Source organism: Sminthopsis crassicaudata, chromosome 1 (genome assembly GCF_048593235.1).
Source record: "Sminthopsis crassicaudata isolate SCR6 chromosome 1, ASM4859323v1, whole genome shotgun sequence".
In the NCBI taxonomy this organism is placed as follows: Eukaryota; Metazoa; Chordata; class Mammalia; order Dasyuromorphia; family Dasyuridae; genus Sminthopsis; species Sminthopsis crassicaudata.
The window spans coordinates 398,520,113-398,547,919 of NC_133617.1; the positions used below are offsets into that span (position 1 = coordinate 398,520,113).

The window sequence follows — 27,807 nt, forward strand, 5'->3', positions numbered from 1 at the left end:
TGTGAAGGAAATAAAAAATGCAGGCGGACAAAAATAGAGGGATTGGGAATTCTATGTACTGGGTCATTGTCATCTCCCAGTGTTCCTTCTCTGGGTGTAGCTGGTTCAGTTCATTACTGCTCTATTGGAACTGATTTGGTTCATCTCATTGTTGAAGAGGGCCACATTCATCAGAATTGATCATCATACAATACTGTTATTAAAGTATGATCTCTTGGTCCTGCTCATTTCACTCAGCATCAATTCACGTAAGTCTCTCCAGGCCTTTCTGAAATCATCTTCTGGTTATTTCTTACAGAACAATAATATTCCATAATATTCATATACCACAATTTATTCAGCCATTCTCCAATTGATGGGCATCCACTCAGTGGGGAAATTTTATTTTATTTTTTTTCTGAGGCTGGGGTTAAGTGACTTGCCCAGGGTCACACAGCTAGCACAAGTGTTAAGTGCCTGAGCCTACATTTGAACTCCGATCCTCCTGAATTCAAGGCTGGTGCTCTATCCACTGTGCCACCTAGTTGCCCCAGGGGAAATGTTTTTTAAAAAAGAATAGTGATATGAAATAAGATTGGAAAGATTAAGTAGAAGCCATATTATAGAGAATCCTAAATATCCTTATTGAGTAATTGCTCTGTGAAAATCAATGTGTATCTCGCCAAAGGAGATTATAAATGAATGAAGGATGGTAAAGAAAAAATTATAAATTAAAGAACAGAGAGAGAAAGAGAAAAGGGGTAGGGGGGAGAGGGAGAGTGGTAGAAGGAGAAAGAAAATAGGTATCATAGGGTCCCTGCCTTCTTGGAGCTGATCATTTAGCAGAGACAAGACAGGTACATACATATAATAAAATTTAAAAAGATATCAAGAAAACCAACTTCAATGGCTGGCACCATAAGTGCTATCATTTTGTTTTGTTTTTGCTTTTATTAAAAACATTTTTCTACCAATTTTGAAACAACTTTTCCTCCATCCCACTCCTTTTCTATACTTGGGGGGAAAAAAAAAAGAAAAGAAAAACAAAGTCCTTATCACAAATAAGTATGTCAAGAAAAATAAATTCATGCTGACTATATCCAAAATTGTGTCCAATTCTTCAGATTAACTATCATTACAATGGTCATAAATTCTTAAATCTTTCAAAATGAATTGTTTTTACATGTTGATATTATAATATAAATTGTTCTTTTGGTTCTACTTACTTCATTTGGCATCAATCCATACAAATTATTCTATGTTTCCTCTCTGAAATTGTTTTTTTTCTTCATTTCTTAAAATATCATAGTATTCCATTATATTAATATACCATAATTTGTTTGCCCATTCTCCAAATGATAGGCACTCCCTTAATTTCTAATTTTTGCCACCACAAAAAGAATTGCTCTACTTTTTCATTCAAAGAATCTTATTCACTTTTTTTTTTTCTCTCCTAAGAGAAACCCTTTTCTAAGTCCAAGAGAATTTGAGCATTAATTTTAAAGAATCAATGCCATTCTAGCCATTTGGTTTCAGTCAACACTTTTCTAATGTGCTTTATTCTTACTTGGAGAGTTATAACAAAGTAAATCAGTGCTAAATTTCAATGAGTTCCTTTAGAAAAAAAAACAAAAAAAAAACAACTGAACAAGATATGTTACTATATATGTTACTATAGCAAAAGATCAATGAATGACCTATTGCTCTAAGATGCCAGACAAGAATTCCTGACAGAGGAAATTAAAAAGGCTAAAGGACAACCAAGAAAGTATTCAATTTAACAAGCATTTATTAAGGATCCACTATATAAATAGGTGCTATGCTAGATAGGCCTTGGAGATATAAAAATGAAAAATAAAGCAGTCCCTCATCTCAGAAAAGTCACATTCTACTTAGAATAAAGGAACTGTAACTAACATCCAAGTGCTTGAAAACCCAATAGTTTCAATTATATCTACATAGACATAAAGTGTTGTCAGTTCTTCAGGCAATTATACATGAATTATTTCAAAATTCTCCTTAATTTGTTTTCATGTCTCACCTCAAATTATCATATATTAATGACAGGTGAGTCTTCTAAAATAAATCTCATTGGCTTCATAAGAAAGTAATATGGTTGATTCTCTACTGCCTCTCAGACCAAATCTAAATATCTTATTCTGGCCCTGAAAATCATTTAACAACTGGTCCAGCCTTAATTTATTCTTCCATACCAGTCCAGTTTGCTCCCTGTTCCTCACAAATGCCATTTTCACATGTTCACATAAATATCTGCCCCTGAAGCCATGTTCATTCTATTTTCCCCTACAGCACCAGCACAATATTAGACATAGAACAAGTCCTTCATCAGGACCTGTTGACTTACTGACCATGAAAAGGTTTAAATAGCGAACGAGGGAAAAGCTGCTAATTTTTCACTTTAGTAAGAACTGTTAATAAGTAATTCGTGCTTCATTTCATTGAACAACATTTGGTAAACTGTTTTGCTCTTCTAATCTTTGTGACTTCAAAACAAAGAAACAAATAAAAACAAAACAAAAAAACAAACAAACCAAAAACAACTATGAGCCATTTCAGGGATCTTTATACATTCTTCTTGAACTTTGTTTAACTAAGCCTTAAACAAAGGCTCCATTAAAAAAAGTTAGAAGAGGGAAATATAAACAAGCTCCATAAGAAATAGGAAAATCTAAGGAAATATTCCAAAATTACTTTTTCTATCAAGTGAAAATTCAAAACAGAACCCAGAACCAGGAAAACTAAAGAGGTGAAGTGTATGATCTTTTGTAATTTCCAAAAGAGATTTCAATTTTCCAGTACAATTCTGAGGTTATAATAATTAGAAACCTGCCTAGTGACCAACAAGATTTCAGGTGAATAAGGACATTTAGAATTAAGTCTCAAACTGATAATGTAACACTATTTAAACCAGATACCAAACATGTTATCTACACTGCTTCTTCCTTTTCCTCTTTCCTCCAATACCCCAAAGGAAAAACCACAAACCTCAATGATAGACTACAATGTTCTAGTGTTAAATTATTTAGTGGTTTAGGTCACCCAAAATAGAAAGCATTAAGAGACAGAATGTGCCACAAAAACAAAAAAGACCAAGTGAAGAAGAACAATGTTAAAAATTTCATTCCTAGAGTAGGAAATGAGGAAACCAAACTATCACTTTTTGCAGATGACATGATGGTATACTTAGAGAACCCCAAAGACTCTGCTAAAAAGCTACTAGAAATAATTCAAAATTTCAGCAAAGTGGCAGGATACAAAATAAATCCACATAAATCCTCAGCATTTTTATATATCACTAACAAAATGCAACAGCAAGAGATACAAAGAGAAATTCCATTCCAAACAAATGTTGAGAGTATAAAGTATTTGGGAATCCATCTACCAAAGAAAAGTCAGGAATTATATGAGAAAAATTACAAAACACTTGCCACAAAAATAAAGTCAGATTTAAATAATTGGAAAGACATTCAGTGCTCTTGGATAGGCCGAGCGAATATAATAAAGATGACAATACTCCCCAAACTAATCTATTTATTTAGTGCAATACCAATCAGACTCCCAAGAAACTATTTTAATGACCTAGAAAAAAATAACAACAAAATTCATATGGAAGAATAAAAGGTCGAGAATTGCAAGGGAGCTGATGAAAAAAAAAAAACTCAGAGGAAGGTGGTCTAAGTGTACCTGATCTAAAGCTATATTATATAGCAGCAGTCACCAAAACCATTTGGTATTGGCTAAGAAATAGACCGGTAGATCAGTGGAACAGATTAGATACAAAGGACAAAAAAGGGTACATCTATAGCAATCTAATCTTTGACAAACCCAAAGATACCAACATTAGGGATAAAAATTCATTATTTGGAAAAAACTGTTGGGAAAACTGGAAATTAATATGGCAGAAATTAGATATGGATCCACACTTAACACCATATACCAAGATAAGATCAAAATGGGTCCATGATTTAGGCATAAAGAATGAAATCATAAACAGATTAGAGGAACAGAGGATAGTCTACCTCTCAGACCTGTGGAGGAGGAAGGAATTTATGACCAGAGGAGAACTAGAGATCATTATTGATCACAAAATAGAAGATTTTGATTACATCAAACTAAAAAGTTTCTGTACAAATAATATTAATGCAAACAAGATTAGAAGGGAAGTAACAAATTGGGAAAATATTTTTAAAAGCAAAGGTTCTGACAAAGGTCTCATTTCCAAAATATATAGAGAACTGACCCTAATTTATAAGAAACCGAACCATTCTCCAATTGATAAATGGTCAAAGGATATGAACAGACAATTCTCAGATGAAGAAATTGAAACTATATCCACTCACATGAAAGTGTTCCAAATCACTACTGATCAGAGAAATGCAAATTAAGACAACTCTGAGATACCACTACACACCTGTCAGATTGGCTAAGATGACAGGAACAAACAATGATGAATGTTGGAGGGGATGTGGGAAAACTGGGACACTAATACATTGCTGGTGGAGTTGTGAAAGAATCCAGCCATTCTGGAGAGCAATTTGGAACTATGCCCAAAAAGTTATCAAACTGTGCATACCCTTTGACCCAGCAGTGCTACTACTGGGCTTATATCCCAAAGAAATACTAAAGAGCGGAAAGAGACATATATGTGGCCAAAATGTTTGTGGCAGCTCTTTTTGTTGTAGCTAGAAACTGGAAGATGAATGGATGTCCATCAGTTGGAGAATGGTTGGGTAAATTATGGTATATGAAGGTTATGGAATATTATTGCTCTGTAAGAAATGACCAGCAGGAAGAATACAGAGAGGCCTGGAGAGACTTACATCAACTGATGCTGAGTGAAATGAGCAGAACCAGAAGATCACTGTACACTTCAACAACAATACTGTATGAGGATATATTCTGATGGTAGTGGAAATCTTCAACATAAAGAAGAGCCAACTCACTTCCAGTTGATCAATGATGGACAGAGGTAGCTACACCCAGAGAAGAAACACTGGGAAGTGAATGTAAATTGTTAGCACTAATATCTGTCTGCCCAGGTTACATGTACCTTCGGAATCTAATGCTTATTGTGCAACAAGAAAATGGCATTTACACACATGTATTGTATCTAGGTTATATTGTAACACATGTAAAATGTATGAGATTGCCTGTCATCGGGGGGAGGGAGTAGAAGGAGGGGGGGGGATAATTTGGAAAAATGAATACAAGGGATAATATTATAAAAAAATATATAATAAAAAATTATTTAAAAAAAAATTTCATTCCAACCAAAATCCTACTATAGTGCAAAGAAAGCTCAATTCAAAACCCTTCTACCTCCATGCAGCCTATCTACCCTGACCTAATAACTCACACTGGCTTCATATCTCTTAATATGCAGCATACATTTGAAAATGAATTCTTGTTATATTTTTTATATTACAATTATTTGACTTTTCAAATATTCATGAACTTTGTCTTTCCAAGCAGATGGGAAATTCTTGAAATTGCTCAGTTACCAATGGTTTAACTGCCAAATCTGATGCCCATTTGATACTCCTCATCCTATTTGAACTCTGCTACAATTGACACTGTTTTTATTCATTCATTCATTCACTCTCTCTTACACACACACATGCATCAGTTCCCCAAAGTCTATTATCTCTAAGCCAGATGACTCACAGATAAAAATATATAATCATCTCTTTCATGAGTTTGTATGGTATTAAATATTTTCAACTAGATATTTCTCAAACTTATGTCCAAAACAGAATTCATTATCTTTCCCATCAAACTCACCTCTTTACCAAACTTTACTAAGACACCACCATTTATATAGTCTCAGGCTCAAAACCTCTGTTATCCCATAATCAGTTGCTAAGTCTTGCTATTTCTAACTACAAATTATCTCCAGCACCCCATCTACTCATACATACACCATTTCAGTTCAAGCCCTCATCAGTTTCAGCCTATATTACAATGGGCTCCTAATTGATATCTTTGCCTCAATGTGTCCTTCCAAACAATACTACTGGTAAGGTGATTTTCCTTAAGCAAAAATCTGACCATTTTACGATCTATACCACTTTAAAAGCACTGGAAACTTTCAGGCTCCCAGATTGAGCTGTGAAAGTAGTAGAATGAAATAAAAGGATAAGCGCTCAAGTCAGACATGTACACAGAAGTGAAGAGAATCTAGCACTAATAAAGTCCAGAGACAAGAAGCAAGCTGGAAGAATGAGCAAAAAGAAAAAGAACCTGACCATAAAAAGCTACTTACTATATTGACAAGGAAGTTCAAGATAATGATTTGAAAATCTCTATAAGCAAAGCTTCAAAAAAAAAAAAAAAAAAAAAAAGCAAACCAGACAAACTTAACAAAATTCCTACAAAGTGAAAGAAAGAGACACAGAAAAGTATAAACAGGGAGAAAATAAGATGAAGGGAAATATAAGTAATCTTAATTATTAATGGGAATGGGATGAACTTTCTCATAAAACAGAAGTGGTTAACAAAGAAGATTAAAAACCAGAATCCTACAATATGCTGTTTACAAGAAATGCATTTGATGTTGAGATCCACACACAGAGATAAAGGTAAAAGGCTGGAGTAGAATCTATTATACTTTAATTGAAATAAAAAAAAAGCAGAGGTAGCTTTCATGATCCTAGATAAAGAGAAAATAGAGCTAATTAAAAGAGATAAGGAAGGAAAGTCTATCTTGTTAAAAGATACCACAATGAATTAATAACTATATATTATTTATATATCTATGCACCAAATGTTATAACATCCAAATTTCTAAAGGATGACAAATTTCAGAAGGAAGTGGACAGTAAAACTATGTTAATGGGGGACCCTCAATCTTTCCCTCTCAAAACTAGACAAATCTAAAAACACAAAATAAACAAGATGTTAAGAAAGTAAATAGAATTTTAGAGATGTTAGATATGATATATCTCTAACTTATTCTGCCATTCTCCAATTGATGGACATCCACTCAATTTCCAGTTCCTTGCCACTACTAAAAGTGTTGCCACAAACATTTTTGCACATGTGGGTTCTTTTCCCTTTTTTATGATTTGATTTTTTTTAATGTAACATGATAAATGTGGAAAAATATGGAAATATGTATATAAGAATAGCACATGTTTAACATATATTGGCTCACTTGTTGTCTAGGGGAAGGGGTGAGAGGAAAGGAAAGAGAAAAATTTGGAACACAAAGTTTTACAAGGGTGAATGTTAAAAACTATCTTTGCATATATTTTAAAAATAAAAATTTATTATTTAAAAAAATTATTGTAAAGTAAATAATCTAATTCTTAATAATGAGAGAGTCACAATTGGAGAATGGTTGGGTAAATTATGGTATATGAATGTCATGGAATATTATTGCTCTGTAAAAAATGACCAGCAGGATAAATACAGAGAGGCTTGGAGAGACTTACATGAACTGATGCTGAGTGAAATGAGCAGAACCAGGAGATCATTATACACTTCAACGATACTGTATGAAGATATATTCTGACTGAAGTGGATATCTTCAACATAGAGAAGATCTAATTCAGTTCCAGTTGATCAATGATGGACAGAAACAGCTACACCCAGAGAAGGAACACCGGGAATTGAGTGTAAACTGTTTGCACTATTGTCATTCTACCCAGGTTACTTTTACCTTCGGAATCCAATTCTTAGCATGCAACAAGAAATTTGGTTTTACACATATATATTGTATCTAGGATATATGGTAACACATTTAACATGTATGGGATTGCCTGTCATCTAGGGGAGGGAGTAGAAGGAGGGAGGGGAAAATTTGGAAAAGAAGTGAATACAAGGGATAATGTTGTAAAAAAAGAAATTACCCATGCATATGTACTGTCAAAAAAAATTATAATTATAAAATTAATAAAAAAAGAATGAGAGTCAAACATAAAAACAACAATTTAATCAAAGAGAATGACAATAAGACAGTATACCAAAATTTATGAGATGCTGCCAAAGCAGTACTTAGGGAAATTTTTATATTTCTAAATGCTTACATCAGTAAAACAGAGAAAGATGAACAGATCAATGAATTGGGCATGCAACTAAAAAAGCTAGAAAAAGAACAAATTAAAAATCCCCAAATAAATGCCAAATAAAGAATCCTGAAAGTCAAAGGAGAGATTAATAAAACTGAAAGTAAGAAAAGTATTAAAATAATAAATGAAAAAGAAGAGCTGGTTTTATGAAAAGAAACCTACAATGAATTATATTAAAAACTCAATTAATTTGATTTAAAAAAAATAAAACAATTAGCAGTATCAAAAATGAAATGGGTATTCATCCTTTTTTTGTTTGGTTGGTTATTTACCAATGAAGAGAAAATTAAAGCAATAATTTGGAGTTATTTTGTCCAATAATATGCCATTAAATCTAACAATCTAAATGAAATGGATGAATATTTATAAAATATAAGCTGCCCAGATTAGCAGAAGAAATAGAGTACATTTTAAAATAACCTCATTTTAGAAAAAAAAAAAAAAATTTGAACTAGCCATCAGTGAACTTCCAAAGAAAAAATCTCAAGGGCCATAGATTTACAAGTGAATTCTAGCAAACATTTAAAGAACAATTAATTTCAATACTATATAAACTATTGGAGGAAAAACAAAACAGAAGTTAAAGGATGAAAAAAATAGAACAGAATGCGAAATATCTTATAAGAAAAATAACAGATTTGAAGAAAAATTAAAAAGAGAAACTGAATTACCTGAAAGTGACAAAAAAAAGAAAACCGACACAATAATGCAAGAAATAATCCAAGAAAATTGTCCTAGTGTGATAGGACATGTGGGGAAAAGTAGAAATAGAAAAAAATCCACCGATCACTATTTCAAAGAGATCCTTTGTGGACAACACATAAGAATAGTATTGCCAAATTTTGAAATCCGAGATCAAGAAACAAGAAAACACAATTCAAATATGCTGAAGCTACAATTAGAATTGTACAGATTTATCAGTAGACACAATAAAAGACCACAGATCCTATAATCATATCTACTTACAAAAAAACAAACAAACAAAAAAAAAAAAAACAGTAAAGAAAAAAAGTGCACAGCGTAAAAGAAAAGAACTTACAAGGGAGCAAAGAAAAAACGGACACTCGTGTATATAACTTCTTCTATTATATATTCTGCTTTGAACTGGTAATTTATTGTTATATATTTCAAATGCTCCCTGATGTTCTTCTGGGCACATGACAATGTTTTGTTCGAAACAAAACCAGCTAGGCCTGATCCAATTGATATGGATGAGGATGAACTTGAAATGAGAGCTCTCAGAAGCTAGAGCCCATTTGGCAAATACCCAGGGAAAAAAGGCCAAGAGAAAAGCAAGAGAGAAGCAACTGGAAGAATCAAGGCGCCTTGCTGCCCTCCAAAAGAGAAGAGAACTTCGAGCAGCTGGCATAGAAATTCAGAAGAAAAGGAAAAAGAAAAGAGGAGTAGATTATAATGCAGAAATTCCATTTGAAAAAAAAGCCTGCTCCAGGTTTTTATGATACATCTGAAGAAAATTATCAGGCACTTAATGCTGACTAAGAAATTACCCCACAATCTTAATGGGGAGTTAAGATCTGAAAAAGAAAGTAGAGATAGGAAGAAGGACAAACAGCATTTGAAAAGAAAAAAGGAGTCTGATTTGCCATCAGCTATTCTTCAAAACAGTGGAGTATCAGAATTTACTAAAAAGAGAAGCAAAAATTAGTACTTCCTGCACCTCAGATTTCAGATGCAGAACTTCAGGAAGTTGTAAAAGTTGGCCAAGCAAGTGAAATTGCATGTCAAAAAGTAGAGGAATCTGGCATAATGAATTCTGCTTCCAGTACTCTTTTGTCTGAATATAATGTCACCAACAATAGTATTGCTCTGAGGACACCCAAAACTCCCGCTGCCCAAAATCGAATTCTGCAGGAAGCACAGAACTTGATGGCTCTTACCAATGTGAACACCTCACTGAAAGGTGGTCTTAATACACCATTGCATGAGAGTGACTTCTCTGGTGTAACTCCTCAATGACAGATCATTCAGATACCAAACACAGTTGTCTACCCCATTCAGGATTCCTTCTCATGGAGCTGAAGTATTGACTCCTCGAGGTGGGATGACTCCTAAACCTGTTGTTGGCATTACCCCAGGCAGAACCCCTGTAAGGGACAAGTTAAACATAAACTCTGAAGAGGGATTGGCAGATTACAATGATCCCTCATATGTAAAGCAGATGGAAAGAGAATCTCGAGAGCATCTCCCTTTAGGTTTGATGGGCTTTCCTGCTCCCAAGAATGACTTTGAGATTGTTTTCCCAGAAAATGCTGAAAAGGAGCTAGAAGACTGTGAAATTGATGAAACTTATGTAGAAGATGCTGCTGATGTAGATGCTCGAAAGCAGGCTATCCGAGATGCAGAACGTGTAAAGAAATTAAAACAAATGCACAAAGCTGTTCAGAAGGATCTGCCAAGACCTTCAGAAGTAAATGAAACTATCCTAAGACCCTTAGATGTAGAATCACCACTAACAGACCTACAGAAAAGTGAAGAACTGATTAAAAAAGAAATTATTACAATGCTTCATTATGATCTTCTCCATCACCCTTATGGAGAACAAGCTGGAAATAAAAAGGGGAAAACTGTAGGATCTGGAAATAATAGTACTGAGAATATAACTTATCTAGAACACAAACCCTATGAGAAATTCTCCAAAGATGAACTGAAGAAGGCTCAAGACCTTTTGACACAGGAGATAGAAGTAGTAAAGCAAGGAATGAGCCATGGCAAGCTGAATGTTACAGTCAAGTTTTATATTTACCTGGGCAGAGCCGATACACACAAACCAACTTGGCTAGCAAAAAAGGCAGGATTGAATCTCTTGAAAAGAGATTTGAGATAAACAGGGATCACATGACCACAGAAGCTAAAAGAGCAGCAAAAATGGAAAAGATAAAAATTTTGCTTGGTGGCTACCAATCTTGAGCGATGAAACTAATGAAACAGTTGAATGATTTATGGGACCAAATAGAGCAAGCTCACTTGGAGCTTCGTACTTTTGAGGAGTTAAAGAAACATGAGGATTCAGCAATTCCAAGAAGACTGGAGTGTTTAAAAGAAGATGTCCAGCGACAGCAAGAAAGAGAAAAGGAACTTCAACAAAGATATGCAGATTTGCTCCTGGAGAAAGAGACTTTAAAGTCAAAATACTGAAACATTTGAATTTTGTCACAGAGTCTGATGTTTGTTTTCATCTTTTGGAAGAATGAAGCTGATGGTTATGCTTATCAAAACATTTGCCTGTTATCTTTGACTTTTACTTTATTTGTTTTGAATGGATTTCATCATCTAGATTCTTTATGTATAAACTCTGGCTCCACAAAACTTTTTAGAAGTTAATTTATTAAGAGAATCATCTTTCTTTTAGTAATGTCATATTTGCTGATTTTTTTTTTAGTTTGACCTTTAAAAATCACATTTTTTTATTTTTAAAGTGTTCTTAAACATGTTGCCTGTGAGTAAATTCTTGAATAAAAATTAACTAAAATTTTTGAGAAAAAAAATTAAAAATTAAAATTTTTTAAAAAATAAAGACAATATTTTGTTCTATTTTTGTTTTATTTCCCTTTTCTGTTATTCTTTTTTCTATTGTTCCTTTTTTAAATAAACATAATAATTTTAAAAATACTAATGAGTAGATTTTAGCAGTAAACTCGACTGGATTTATACCAGGAAAGTAGAGTTGATTCGAAATCAGGAAAACTGTAAGTATAACTGCCCATATTAACAACAAAAACAGAAATCACAATTATTTCAATAAATGAAGAAAATGTTTTGGACAAAACATAACACACATTCTATTTAAATTAAAACACTATTGATGATTCTTTTCTGAAAAAGATAACTAGTATTTATCAAACTAAAAAAAAGCATTATCTATAAAGCCTTTCTAATAATAAAATCACAGGTTAAGCAAATATGGCTGCTATCATCATTACTATTCAATATTGTATAGAAATGCTAGTTATTGCAGTAAAATAAGAAATATATGTAAACAATGAGGAAACAAAACTATTACTTTTTTGTAGATATGATGACTTACCTAGAGATTTCTAGACTCAACTAGCAGAAACAATTAATTCAGCAAAAGTTCAGGACATTAAAAAAAAAAAACCCTCCCACAAATCTTCATTCAGCCTTTTTGTATATTATTGTATATTATCAACTAAATCTGGTAGGATAGAGAAATTCCATTTAAAATAACTACAAAGAGTAAAAAATAGTTGGAAGTCTACTTGCCAAGACACATAAGAACTATATAAACACAATTAAAAAACAATCTTCACATAAATAAAAGAGCTAAATAATTAAGAGAAATATTGATTCCTAATGGCTAGGCCAAACCAATACAATAAAAATTATAATACTAGCTAAATTAATTTGCTTATTCAGTACCATGCCAATCAAATTATTACACAGAACTATTTTATATAACTGTACAGAGTTCCTCCTTTATCTGAAGGAACAGAGGATCTTGGAATCAATGAAAAAAAGGAAGAAGAGGAGGAAGCAAGTGGGAAACTAGTAATACCAGATCTCACAATATACTACAAAGCTGCAATCATCAAAACAACCTGATACTGGACAAGAAACAGAGAGATACTGTATAAAATAACCAGAGATTAAAAAAAATTAATCAGTAGAATGGATTAAGTTTGATAAATCCTAAGATTCCAACGTTGGGGGAAAGAACTCACAATTTGATCAGAATTGTTGGGAAAACTGGAAAGGAGTCTGGCAGAAACAAAGCACAGACCAAAATCTCACATCATATACCAAAATAATATTAAATGGGTACATGATTTAGAGATAAAAGTTGACATCATAAGAAAATTAGCAGATCATCAAAGAAATCATCTGGGGTACATGGTTAAGGTAAAAGTTCATGACCAAAGAAGAGATATAGAGGTAAACAAACAAAAAGAATAACTGATTACATGAAATTTAAGTTATTATACAAACAAAACCAAAGAACTTAAAAAAAGCAAGAACTGGTAAATCTTTCTGACAAGGTCTTATTTCCCAAATATGTAGAAAATTGCATCAATTTTATAATAGGAGCCATTCAAAGAATTGGAAATTGAGGATAACCTTCATTTGGGGAATGGCTGAGTAAGTTATGGTATATGAATGCAATGAAATATGATTGTTTTATAAGAAATGATCAATAGCTGATTTCAGAAAAGCCTGGAGTGACTTAAACAAACAGAAGCTGAGTGAAGTGAGTAGAACCAAGAGAATATTGTAAACAGTAACAGCAAAATTATGTGATGATCAACTGTGATAGATTTGACTTTTCAACAATGAGGTAATTCAAGGCAATTCCAATATACTTGTGATGAAGGAGCTATCTGCATCCAGAGAGAACTACAGAGACTGAATCTGGATCAAATTCATAGTAATTTTCACCTTTTTTGTCTGTTTGCTTTTTTATTTCTCATGGTTTTTCCCCTTTTGATCTGCTTTTTCTTGTACAACGTGAAAAATATGGATAAAGGATTCTACATGCTTAATCTATATCAGATTGCTTGGTGTCTGTAGGGAGAAAGGGGTAAGAGAAAGAGGGGGAAAATTTTGTAACACAAAGTGTTACAAAAATGAATGTTGGAAACTATATGTTGGAAAAATAAAATACTTTTGAAAGATTAAAAAGAATAAGAGCCATTCCTCATTTGATAGACAAAAGCTATGATTAGATAGTTTTTAGAAGAAATCAAAACACTCAAAAATAGTATGAAAAAATGCTCTAAATCATTAATAATTACAGAAATACAAATTAAAAAAACAACTTTTGAGGTACTACTTCATAGGCAATAAATTGGCTAAGAAGACAGAAAAGGAAAATGGCATGTTGGAGGTGATGTGGGAAAATAGGTTTACTAAAGCGCTATTGGAAAATGAATGGATGTCCATCAATTGGAGAATGGTTGGGTAAATTATGGTATATGAATGTTAGGGAATATTATTGTTCTGTAAGAAATGACCAACAGGAGGAATACAGAGAGGCTTGGAGAGACTTACATCAACTGATGCTAAGTGAAACGAGCAGAACCAGGAGATCATTATACACTTCAACAATGATACTGTATGAGGATATATTCTGATGGAAGTGGATATATTCAACATAGAGAAGAGCTAATCCAATTCCAATTGATCAATGATGGACAGAATCAGCTACACCCAGAAAAGGAACACTGGGAAATGAGTATAAACTGTGAGCACTGTTTTGTTTTGTTTTGTTTTTCTTCCCAGATTATTTTTAGCTTCCGAATACAATCTTTCCTTTGCAACAACAACAACAACAAAATTCAGTTCTGCACATATATATTGTGCCTAGGATATACTATAAGATATTTAATATGTATGGAAATGCCTGCCATCTAGGGGAGGGAGTGGAGGGAAGGAGGGGAAAAATTTGGAACAGAAGGGAGTACAAGGGATAATGTTGTTAAAAAAAAAAAATTACCTATGAATATGTACTATCAAAGAAAATGTTATAATTATAACAATAAAAAAAAAAAAGAAAAGAAACTGGAAATTGAATGGATGCCCATAAATTGGAGAGTTGCTGAAAAATTATGGAATTATGGAATATTATTGTTCTGTAAGAAAAGACCAACAAGATGATCTCAGAGAGGCCTGGAGAGACTTACATGAACAGATGCTAAGTGAAATGAGCAGAACCAGGAGATCATTATACATGATAACCACAAGATTAAATGATGATCAGTTCTGATGCACATGACTCTCTTCAACCATGAGATGATTCAAACCACTTCTAATTGTTCAGTGATGAAGAGAGACATTTACACCCAAAGAGAGGACCATGGGAACTGGGTGTGGATCACAACAGAATATTTTCATTCTTTTCGTTGTTTACTTGCATTTTATTTTGCTTCTCTCTTTTTTTTTTTCTTTTGTGGTACAATAATTGTATAAATATGTATACATATATTTGATTTAACATATATTGGACTACTTGCCATCTTAGAGAGGTTGTGGTGGATGGAAGGGGGAAATTGGAACACAGGGTTTTGCAAGGGCTAATGTTGAAGAATTGTCCATGCATATGTTTTGAAAAATAAAATTTTTTTTTTAAATTCATTTTTCCAAATTATCCCCTCCCTCCCTCCACTCCCTCTCCCCGATGGCAGGTAATCCCATACATTTTACATGTGTTACAATATAACCTAGATACAATATATGTGTGTAAATACCATTTTCTTGTTGCACATTAATTATTAGCTTCCGAAGGTATAAGTAACGTGGGTAGATAGACAGTAGTGCTAACAATTTACATTCGCTTCCCAGTGTTCCTTCTCTGGGTATAGTTATTTCTGTCCATCATTGATCAACTGGAAGTGAGTTGGATCTTCTTTATGTTGAAGATTTCCACTTCCATCAGAATACATCCTCATACAGTATTGTTGTTGAAGTGTATAGTGATCTTCTGGTTCTGCTCATTTCACTCAGCAACAGTTGATTTAAGTCTCTCCAAGCCTCTCTGTATTCCTCCTGCTGGTCATTTCTTACAGAGCAATAATAAAATAAAATGTTTTAATAAAAATTAAAAAAATAAAAAAGAATGTTTAGTTTGCTGTTAAAAAAAAAAAAAAACTAAAGCGCTATTGGTGGAGCTGCAAACTAATCTAACCATTCTGGAAAGCAATTTGAAACTAGGTTCAAAAAAAATATTAAATGCTATATATCCTCCTATCCAGCAAAACTGCTACTGTATTGTCAATAACAAAGAAAGAGAAAAAGGACCTTAAGTACAAAAATATTTATAGCAGCTTTTAGTGGTGACAAAGAAGGGAAAACTGAGGGGGTGCTCATCAATTGGGAACTGGCCAAACAAATTATAGTACATGAATGCATATACTATAAAAAAAATGATGATGGGTATGGTTTCAGAAAGACCTGGGAAGACTGGCATAAGCTAATACAAAGTAGGCAAAACCAATAGTACAATTATAAAGAGCGAGCATTATTGTAAAGATAATCTTGAAAAATCTAATAACTTAGAGCAACATAATAACGAAACAATTCCAAAGGACTCATGATAAAACAAGCTGTCTATTCCCACACAGAGCACTGATATACTCAATGTGCAGATTGAAGCATATATTCTTCTCTATCCTTTTTTTTTTTTGAACACAGCTAATAAAAAAAGTTTTTTTTGCATCACTATACATATTTGTTACAGATTCTATTTTTCTTGCTTTCTCAATGGTTGGCAAAGAAAGTGATGGAGAAAATAAGAAACTAAAAATAAAAACGAATTTTTAACAAAGAAAAAAAAGGGGAAAAAAATCTAAATTTGCCTCTTCGGTTTCTACTTTTTGCTTTTGATTCTGTCTTCTGGGGCCAAACAGAATAAATTGAGCCCTCTTCCACGTAACTACCTTCAAAAATTTGAAGGCCTCATCCTGCACTACTCCATACTGACTATTCCTCTGTGAACACTTCCATGTCTTAATGAATTCTTATTAAACTATTGTGCAGAGAACTCCAGGTAAAATCTGATAAGTACAGGGTATAGTGGAATTAATTATTTTATTTCCGGAAGATACTTCTTTCTTAATGCAGCCCAAAATAGCACAGGTTTTTTTGGCTATGAAATCATTCTGACTCATAAGTATTATAAGCTTACAATCCACTATGACCTCCATAGTGTTTTTCAGAATGCTATGTCTTCTACATCTTGTACCCATGAAACTGATTTTTTTTTAGTAACAACTATATTTATTTATCTTTATCTGAATTTCTCTTTATTTTTCTCTTTACTGAATCTCATTTTATTTGGCTTTTCAATTAAAATACTTTTAGATTTATATTATCATTAGGCTTTGTCCCACCCAGTCTTGTAATTCTGATGAGCATGCTAAGTTTTTATCCAATCAAATAAGTTAAATAGGCCAAGACCATTTAAATCTCTAGGGCCCACCAGACAGATTGAACCATTAACAATTATTCTTTGAGGCCCATAATTCAACCACTATTTGATGAAGTTTTCTCTAATCATCTCTCTACAGGAATGATACAAAATGCTTTACTGAAAGTTCTGCTAAAATCTAGATAAATGAGCATTTTAAATTAGCATTCAGCATTCCTGAATTCTGGCTATTTTATTGTTGCTAAGTACACATCTTTCAAAAGAAACTGACCTCGAAAGTTACCAGTGTTTCTTAATAACCTAATCTCATTGCCTTTTTTCAACTTTGATTCTTCTTGACTGATCTGTAGCACTTGACACATCACCTTTTCCTGCAGGATCTTCTTTCCTCTGGTTCTCTTCCTATCCAACTAATCCAATGGTCTCCTTTGCTTATTCTTTCACTAATAATCTCCCCCACAGAAAAAGTGCCTCACTTCCTTTCACTCTTTTGTAGTTAATGTAGTGAGTGAGGGAACATTGCAGATAATGTCAGATTTATTGGATTTGGTGAATTTTTTTTCTTAAAAAAAAAATCAAGAAATGGTTCTCTGGGAGAAAGGGCAGGATAAGAGAGAAAAGAGAAGAATTTAAGTGATGTAAAAGCAAAAGATCAAAAGCAAACGATTTTTAATAACGTTACCCTAAGTAATGAAATGTGGGGGTTGTAACTTCACATATGAAGTGATCTCAATGACACTTTTTCTGGATGCCTTAGAATAATCTTTGAAAGCAGAGCAAGCTGCAATTCCAGATACCATGTTTAAATATATGGCTTAGAAACTGAAAAGGGACTAGTCACCCCCCCAAGTGGCTAATGTTGACATCGTTTGTGATTGAGTATAAATAGATACAAGAGAACTCAGAGTGATTTGCTAATAGACCACTATGGGGCAATTCAAATGCAAGAAATTCTATTTAGCCATATCAGGCATATGGTGTCTTTGCTGCATATCTACCCCTGGCTTTTTTAACAGCTGAATGATCTACAAGTGTTCCCCTTCGTTCCACCATCATATCTTAACTATCAAAGGAATTGGTTTGAGTGAGACCCAGGCTAGAAGTTACATATATATCCTCTGCAAATAAACTTTGCCTTATTAATATTCATCTATATTTATCCAAGATTTATTTATATGACTTCATTTAAAGATTCATTTATATATATATATATATATGACTTCTATAACACTCACTCCCTAATCCCTTCATTTGTAGTCTTCTATATGGTTCCCAATTTAAGTAAGTTTCCTTCCCCTGCTCCTCCCTCTTTCTTACCTAGAGTATTCCTTTAACCTTCATTTTCTTTTAAGATTATCAAAACATAATAAAATTACAAGCCCCCCACTTCTGACATTTAATTTCATAACCAATGATACTACTAAATTTCTGAGATTTCTATCACCCCCATATTAGAATATAAGCATTTTATCTTATAAAAGTGTCTTCCATTTGCTCGTTTTATGCTTATGCTTCTCTTTATTCCTCAGTATTTCAAGGCTCCTGCTAAGCTCTGATCTTTTCCTCAGTGATGTCTGTAAGACCTTTAAATCTCATTAAATACTCACTTTCCCTCCAGAAGCATTAACATTCAGTTTTGCTGGCTTGAAAGGTTTTATCTTTTACATTTAGTATATTATATTCCAAGCTTTCTACTCCTTCATATTAATAATTGCTAAAAGCTTATATAAGCTCATGGTAGTTTTTTAGTACTTGATTTCAATGTTTCTGGTAGAATACAGAATTTTTTATTTCACCTGGAAGCTCTGGATTTTCACCAATACGGTTCCTGATAGTTTTCATTTGGGGGTTTATTTCACAAAGTAACTATTTCCACTTTGTTATCTGGTTCAAATATGTCTGGCAATTTTCTTAAATGATTTGTTGAAAAATGATATGTAAGTTCTTTGTAGGACTTGTCTTTTTCATTTAATCCAATGATTCTTATATTATTTCTCTCCTTGATTTCTAGTCAACTGTTTTTGCTACAAGATACCTTAGGTTTTCTTCATTTTTTTCTTTTGTCTTTAATATTTTTATTATCTCAAATCTTTATTTTTTCAATGAAATGCAAACATATTTTAACACTGGCATTTCTTAAATTTCTCTCCTTCCTTTTCTACTCCATCCCTCACTCTTGAGAAAACTAATTTGATATAGATTATACCTGTGAAGTCATGTAAAACACTTTATTAACCCTGTTGCAAAAACAGACCCTCTCCAAAAAAGAAAAAAAAAAAAAAAAAAGTATGTTTCAATCTGTATTAAATAGTCCCATCAGTTTTTTCTGGAAGCATGTAGCATTATTTTTCATCCTAAGTTGTTCAGAATTGTCTTGAATCATATAGGTCATTTCAGAGTTATTTATCGTCATATACTATCACTGTAACTGTGTACTGTGTTCTGGTTCTGCTCATTTGTATCAGTTTATATAAATCTCCCAGGCTTTTCTGAAAGCATTCTGCTCATTACCTCTTATAGCACAGAACCCCAATCACAAGCCACAATTTATTCAGCCATTTTCCAACTGATAGATATCCCTCCAATTTTTAATTCTTTGCCACCACAAAAAAAGCTGTTATGAACATTTTTTTATATACATGCCCTTTTTTCTTTTTCTTTGATCTCTTGGGAATATAGACCTAGTAGTGGGATTGCTGGATCAAAGGGTATGCAGTTTAATAGCCTTTTGGGCATAGTCCTAAATTGTTCTTCAGAATAGTTAGAACAATTTACAACTCTACGAACACTGCATTAATTTCCTTTGTTTTTCCACATCCCCTCCAACATTTGACATTTTCCTTTTCTGTCATATTAATCAATCTGATAGGTACCATGGAGTTGTTTTAAATTACATTTCTCTAATCAGTAATGATTTAGAATATTTTTTCATATGACTATGGTAGCTTTGATTTCTTCTTCTAAAAATCTGCCTGTTCATAACCTTTAACTAGAGTTAATAATATCCGATTGGCCCATTGTAACTTTCAAGGGGTCTGTTGCTTGGCTATGTTTTTGTTAACTCTTGCACTAAGATGTCAACTCTTTTTTCTTTTCCATTTCTTTGCTCTAGCAATGTCATTTCATTAATAAGAATTTTTAATTCAAATTGTCTTTCATTTAGGTAAGAATTATAGTTTATTTGCCCAAAAGACTATCAAAACTGTACATAACTTTTGATCTAGTAGTACCTCTCCTGGGCCATATGTATCCCAAGGAGATTATTAAAAAAGAGAAAAAGATCCACATGTGCAAAAATGTTTGTAGCAGCTCTTTTTGTGGTGGCAAGAAGCTGGAAACTGAAGGATGCCCATCAGTTGGAGAATGGCTGGAGAAGTTATGGTTTGTATGAATGTTGTGAAATATTATTGTTCTTTAAAAAACAACCAGCAGGATGATTTCAAAGAGACTAATGCTAAGTGAAATGAGCAAAACCAGGAGATCATTGTGCACAGCAACAAAAATATACAATGATCAATTCTGAGGAAGGGGACTTTTCAGAAATGAGGTGATTCGGGCCAGTTCCATTAGACTTGGGATGAAGAGAGCCATCTGCATTGAGAGAAGACTATGGGAATTGAGTGTAGATCACAACATAACATTTGCATCTTTTTTGATGTTGTTTACTTGTTTTTTTCTCACTTTTTTCCTTTTTGATCTGATTTTCCTTATGCAGTATTATCAATGTAGAAATACATTTAGAAGAAACAAAAAAGAGAATTATAGTTGACTTTTTGTCAAAGCTACGTTGTTTTCTCTTTTTCCCAGAGGATCTGCTTATAGGTGTTATATTCTCTTTCAGGTTTTTGTCTTGAGCATCTCTAGCATCATGATAGTTCCTATCTTTTTTCTTTATTTACTCTTCCAGACTTATTTCCAGAATTGGGACATTGTTTCAAGAGCAGGTTCTGTGCACAAGTTTTATATACAATAGATATGTAAATAGCTGATTCAAATATTAGATGATCCTGGGTAGTCTTCAGGAATAAATGCTAAAATAAAAATAAATAAAATGTATGCTAAATAAATGCTAAAATAAAAATAATAAATAAAATATAAAAATTAAAACAAAACAAAACAAAAAAAAAAAACAAAATAAAAAACCTTTTTTGAAGGGTTCAATTTAAGTCAAGAAGCTACATACTTTCAGCAAGCTCTATGTTAGATCAAGGTCATAGTCTGATTATTGTCCTGCTAGGCTCTCTGATGCCCAGAAAGCTTTATGTATAGGTAACACAGCTGTGGGAAATGCTTTAGTACAAAATTTTGTAAGCTGTAGATTGTGACTCTCAAATCTGTCATGTAACTGAATGGAAATTTTTTAATGAGTAAATGTTGATTTGTGTATCTATTTTATATACCTATATGCCCAGGGTTGTGTAAAAATTTCTCAGGCAAAAAAGTGATCACAAGTGGAAAAAGTTTAAAAAACCCTGCTCTAATAGATACAATAGATCCCATTTCCCCATCAACTAGCTAAAAGGCACAGCAGATTCAGAGCTATTGCACTGTTGGCTTAACATTGTTTGGGGCCCACATTTAAATTCCCCAATCCTTTATGGAGGTATTACTTATTTAACTCTGTTCTCAAATCAGGATTCACCCCCAAGGCTAATTCTACAATAGGAGTCATTCTGGGAGATTCCACACTGTTGACTAAGTCCAAGGCTGGGTCTAAAATCCTGGACTACCCTCATCCATATTTTCTGCCTTGATCACTTGCTTATGAGTCAAATTTGTGATTTGGGGCTAGAAAGATTCCCACCTCAAAAGATTTTTCCTCAGATTTCCTAATCAATGCTTGGTCTGACAGTTTTTGCTGGAGTAGCCATTGGGAAGTAGGACTATATACTGTTTTCTCTTACACTAGTAGCTTGACTAGTTAAATGTATTTTAATTCACCCTAAAAATAATGAACATCATCTGAGTACATATCTAATGCTAAATGAGACATAAAAGGCAATCTAATTCAACCTTCTTCATTTTACAGCTAAGAAAACAGAGGACCAGGAATGAAAAATGACTTGCCAAAAGATCACACAGAGGTAGTACTGAAGATAAAATTTGAATGTAAGTTATCTGACTCCAGATCTAATGTTCTTTCCACAATACCAGTTCCATCAAGTAGAATAGGAGTGAAGTCAACGAAGAAAAATCATTTCCTAAAAGGAAATTTGTTAAAATAGCTTTATTAGTTTATTTCTGTAATGTGAATAATACAATTTGTAAATTAAAGATTAGGTTATTAAATAATTCCATTTTTAAAATCAGCTTAAAGAATTAAAGGGACTTAGGAAACATGCATCTACTAGGAAAAGGCCAACTCCAATGAATGTACTGACATACTGAGAAGCAGTATTCCGGAATTACAAAAATTCCCAAATAATGATTGAATATCACAATAGTTTTGCATCAACATATCACAAAAGGCTCAGAAACTGATAAAAGAGATGAAAAAAAAAAAAAAAACCCAGCTCAATGGCTTGGGAATTTGGCTGATTTAAACCTCACTGAATTATCTAGGGATTGTAGTTGCTCATATTTAGGGGCACCCTAGAATATTAAAATTATCAGGAGATAAAGCCAAAATGGCAAAGTAAAGGCAGGGACTTGTCTGAGCTCTCCCCCAAATCCCTCCAAATATCTTTAAATAATGACTCAAAAAATATTAGAGCACCAGAATCTACCAAAAAAACCTGAGTGAAACAATTTTCCAGCCCAGAACAATCTGGAAGATCAGCAAGATAGGTCTAATGCACCAGGGTGAGAGTAAAACAGAGCAGAGCAGGCACAATAGCACAAGCCTGGCCCCAGCAAGCCAGGAGCAGGCCTTGAGAGCCCCTGAATTAGCAGTAACAGGGCTGGTAGCTTCCAGAACTCTCAGTCCACAGGCAGTAAGGAGGTCAAACAACTGATCAGAGAGAGATTACAAGGGGGCTCTTTGCTAGCACTGAACCAGTTCTCAACTGTTTTGTCCGTAGTCAAATCCGAGTCTTAGGGCAAGATGGAATATTAGCACACTACAACTTGTGGCCATAATGAAGCAAGGACTCTCAACACCATTCTTGGGCAGAAAAGAGTGCTTTTGGTCACTCACAGACCAAAACATAAGCCAGAACAGGAGTAAACATACCTCTCCTTAGAGGTTATACCTTGAAGAACTGAAAAGTTACAGGTTCCCTGAAAACAGCTGCACCAACCCCCTGAAGCTTGGGACAGTGGACTCTGCACATTGGAAACAGAGCCTTACTTTAACAAAGAGTTAAAAATCAAATAATAGGCTGAGAAAATGAACAAGCAACAGAACAAGATTTTGAACATAACATTATGATGACAAGGAAGATCAAAACAGATCCACAGAAGATAACACAAAGTTTTGACTTCCAAAGCCTCCAAGAAAAAATTAAATTGGTCCCAGGCCATGGAAGAGCTCAAAAGAATTTTGAAAATCAAGTAAGAGAGATACAGGAAAAACTGGGGAGAGAAATGAGTGATGCAAGTAAATTATGAAAAAGACAACAGCTTGGTAAAGGAGATACAAAAAAGATACTGAAGAAAACACCTTAAAAAGCAGGATGTGGCTCTTTTCAACAATGAAGTGATTCAGGCCAATTCCAATAGACTTATAATAAAGAGAGCCATGTGCACCCATCCAATAGGAAAGTGACAGCTGTACTCATAAGAACTTTCTCATTATTGGGGTAGTTGGAAGGAATGACTACACACACACACACACACACACACACACACACACAGGATATAAGTGTTAGTTGAATGTGAAGGAATATCTAAAAAAACAAAATTAAGGGGTTAGAGGAACCTAATGAGAGAATGGAAAAGGGAGAGGTAGTACGGGGTAGAATGAGAATTTTTTCAAATAAAAGATGGACGAAAAAGTTTTTACAGTGGAGAAGGGGGGGAAGGTAAAATTGTGAACTGATCTAGACTATTTGGTAGAGCAATTTGGAACTATGCCTCATGAATTACAAAACTATGCATACCCTTTGACCTAGCAGTACCTTCCAAGAGATAAAAAACAAAACAGAAAAGGATCTATATGTACAGAAAACATTTATAGCAGCTCCTTTCTGGGGGCAGGGAACTGGGAAATAAGAAGACACTCATAAATTGGGGAATGACAAAACAAATTATGGTTTGTTATTATGATGGAATACTATTGTGTTATCAGAAATGATGATGGATGCTCTCAGCAAATCTGTAAAGACTTCATGAGGTGATACAAAGCAAAAATGTACTATGTACAGAATAACAGTAATATTGTGAGATGATCAACTGTGGGTGACATGACAGTTCTTAGCAATAGAGAAATCCAAGACAACTAAGAAATTATAGAGAAAAATACTATCCATACTCAGAAAAAGAACTGATCGTTTATGAATGCAGATCAAAGCATACTTTTTCCCCTTATTTTCTTTTTTTGATCTGTTTCTTATTTCACAATTATGAAGTGTATAAATGTTTTGCATATGGCACGTGTGTAAACTAAATCAAACTGCCTATCTTCTTTGGAAGAGGGGAGAGAAAGAGGAGAGGAAGAGAGGAAAATCTGGAACTCAAGATATTGTAAAAATGAATGCTAAAAGTTTTTTTGTAGTGTATCTAGGGATAAATAAAATATTCATAATTTTTTAAAAGACAGTACTACTTAACCTTTTCCACACCATACTAAACAAACTATCAAATGATTAATTAGAGCTAAAAAAAAATAACAAAAGGTCAACAATACAACGAAAGGGACACAACGAAAAAAGTTATAATTATAATTGTCATCAAAAATATTTGATATTAGTTTAAAAATAGAGATTTAGATCAATGGAACAGATTAGGTGACCTACAGAAGCAAAAAACCCATAGTAGTTCAATGTTCAATAAACCCCCAAACCCAATTACTAGGGTAAGGACCCACTACTTAACAAAAATTGCTAGGAACTGAATAGTTAGGGAGCAATTAGATTTAGACCAACACGTCATATAATATACCACAATAAGTTCCAAAGAGATATTATAGGGCCTCAACATAAAACATGAACAAATTAGAGAAGGAAGGATAGCATTAGAAATTATAAGTAAAAATTCTCAACCAAACAGTAGGAAAAAAAGGATAACAGGAGATAAAATGGACAGTTTTACTACATAAAAATTTTGAACTTTTGTACAAACCCAATGCAGTTAAAAATCAGAAGGGAAACAGTGAATTGGGGAGAGGGGAGGAATCTTTGCATTAAGTTTCTCCAATAAAGGTTTTATATCCAAGATATGTAAATGACTTACATTTGAGGTCCCCCTCACATTTATTACCAAAGACAACAAAAAAAGAAAAGGCCAATTGTTGGAAGGGCTTCAGGAAAACAAGCATATGGTACATTACTGGTGTTGCCTTTTTGGAATGCAATCTGGAACTATGCCCCCAAAGTTAAAGTTGTTTGACCCAGTGATGCCACAAGTGTCTATGCCAAATATATCAAGGCTGAGTAAAAGAATTCTTATGTACAAAAATATTTATAGCATCTGTTTGTAGCATCAAAGAACTGGAAATTAAGTCAATGGGGGAATGACTCAACAAACTACAGTATATAAATGTTTTAGATTATTTTGCACCATAAGAAATGATCCAAGGAATAGATTCAGTGAAAACTGAGATTTGTATGAAATCATGCTGAGTGAATCACTTCACACAGAACCAACAAAAACCACATACATGATAAGTGTAAGATTAGATGGAGGAACTATTTTGAATGACTTAGAAACACAGCGACCAGCCCCTTTTCCAGAATACAACAGATGAAATATGTTGTTCAGGACTCCTGATGCTCAAGGTACAGAACTGTCAGTTATCTTCAGAGAACCAATGTCAAAATTTGCCTTGACTATGCATAAATGGGTTTGTTTTTTGTTTTGTTTTTGTCTCAATGAAAATAAAGGGAGAGGAAAGGGAGAGAGAGACATAAAGGAAGTTAGAGATTTAAAAAAAAAAAAAACAGGACAGGCTTTAAACATAAAACTATGTTGAATTTATTAGATACTTAAAAAGAAAGCGATAAAGATTTGTAGTTTCACATACAATCTTTTTGCTGTTTTATATACAGTATACGAAAATGTTAATATGGGTTTTAAACGTGATAGATCAGTGGTATGCTTAATATCAAATGTGCTCAAAGTTATAATTTCAAGAAGAATTAAAGAAAATTTCGAAATATTCCATCCATACTTACAATAAAATCCCACAAAAGCAAGTGATTGCAGCAAAAGTATAAATTGCATATAACAAATTCTTTAATGAAATAAAACTTGCAATGTTTATTGTATAGGTTAATAAATCTGTTTTAATTGAACCCAGTTATTTCACATACCGCTGTGCTCTAGTGGTAGTGCCCAATTTTCCTCCCGTTTTCACAATTTAAGTCAGTGCTACCACCCAGGCACTGCCTCCAACATTTTAGAAGTCAATGATTTAACTCTCCCCAATCTCTCACAGCCAATCATCTCATTTTTCTCTTTCCACCATTTCTTTCTCTCTCTCTCTCTCTCCCTGTCTGTCTCTTCCCTCCTCCCTCTCTCCATTATCGATTACTTAATCTATTGCATCAGCTTCCTAACAGGCCTTGCCACCCCCACCCCCTTGCAAAACGATTTCTCATGATTTCTCTGCTCAAAATTTTAAACGACTCCCTATTACCTACTAGGTAAATATCGAACTGCTTAGCCTGGCCTTCATTACTCCACCGCACTTCCTTTTCCTGCCTTATTTCTCATTATAATTTCCCTCAATCTACTCCGCTCAAACTAACCTGACCTCGTAGTCTGAGACCCTGTCTTCTCTCTGGTCCTTTCGGCGTTTCCAGCACAGCGCCACTGTGCGCACGCGCCCCGGACACTTCACGCCTCTTTAGTATGCGAGTATCTCACGGCTCCCGCTAGCGTCCCCCTCTATAAGACTAACCCTACCCACGCAGGAGCTGGCTCTTACATTCCCGTCACGCCTCTTCCGGCGGCCGCCACCGCTCCTTCTACTTCTACGCTAGGCACACGTGGTTATTGGCAGATTTTTTGGGAAGCGCTCACTAATCAATAATCACACCAAGCCAGAAAGCATGACACCGTTTACATCTTAGTCTTAAATGGAAACGAGAAGGAAAACACTTGTGGCTTTGAGTGATCAGCATCCCCCAGGGCCAGCCCCGCTTCCGAAATCCCACGTGGGCTGCCTTCGGACCGATGTCGGAGCTCCTCCGCAGCCGGCCGCGGATCCTCCCCAGCCCAACTCCCCCGGCGGCGCTCCGCGCCTCACTTCTTTCTCCGGAACGGCCCGAGGAAGCTGCGGGGGCGAGGGTAGTCGCCCCTGCCGGCCTTACCTCCGGCGATAGTCCGCAGCCCCGGCTCCCGCGGCCTGAGCAGAGGCCTTACGTGTCGGCCCCAGAGCACCAACAGTGCGCGGAGCTCCCGCGCCATTTCTCACTCCCAGGAAAAGGCTTCCCAGTAGCTTCCCAGGGTAGGGATGAGGAGCGGAACTGAGCACGCTAGGTGACACAGACCTAGAGGGAGGCAACAACCCGGGCCTTCAAGAAATGTGCGGCCTGGGTCTCTGACGTCACCTGCCGCGCGACAAGGCTGTCCGCACCATTTGCCTGCACCGCGGCAATCCTCCTTCACAGAGGGTCTTTTACTCCTCAAGTGACCCTCGAAGGCTTTGCCATAGCCCTACCGGCGGCATGTGCATCTTGTCCGGAAGCCCTGGAGGGAGAAGAGAGAAGAAAAAGCGTCCTTAAGCAGAGATTTTTT

General features: G+C 34.4%; 1 protein-coding gene and 1 pseudogene across 2 annotated transcripts in view; one reads left to right on the forward strand and one right to left on the reverse strand.

Annotated features, from left to right (window-relative positions):
• Positions 1–27,607, reverse strand: part of TRAP1 (TNF receptor associated protein 1) — an 82,474-nt gene extending 54,867 nt beyond the window's left edge. Inside the window, exon 1 of one of the 2 annotated variants that reach the window (XM_074279988.1) lies at positions 27,381–27,607. In XM_074279988.1, coding sequence (XP_074136089.1) covers positions 27,381–27,477 — 97 coding nt within the window. In that variant the 5' untranslated portion in view covers positions 27,478–27,607. Of the gene's footprint in view, positions 1–26,816; positions 26,972–27,380 lie in introns of those variants that run through there. The other variant, XM_074279989.1, reaches the window with a different exon arrangement.
• LOC141552225 (cell division cycle 5-like protein pseudogene) lies at positions 9,211–11,267 on the forward strand (annotated as a pseudogene).
• Positions 27,608–27,807: the final 200 nt, after the last annotated feature.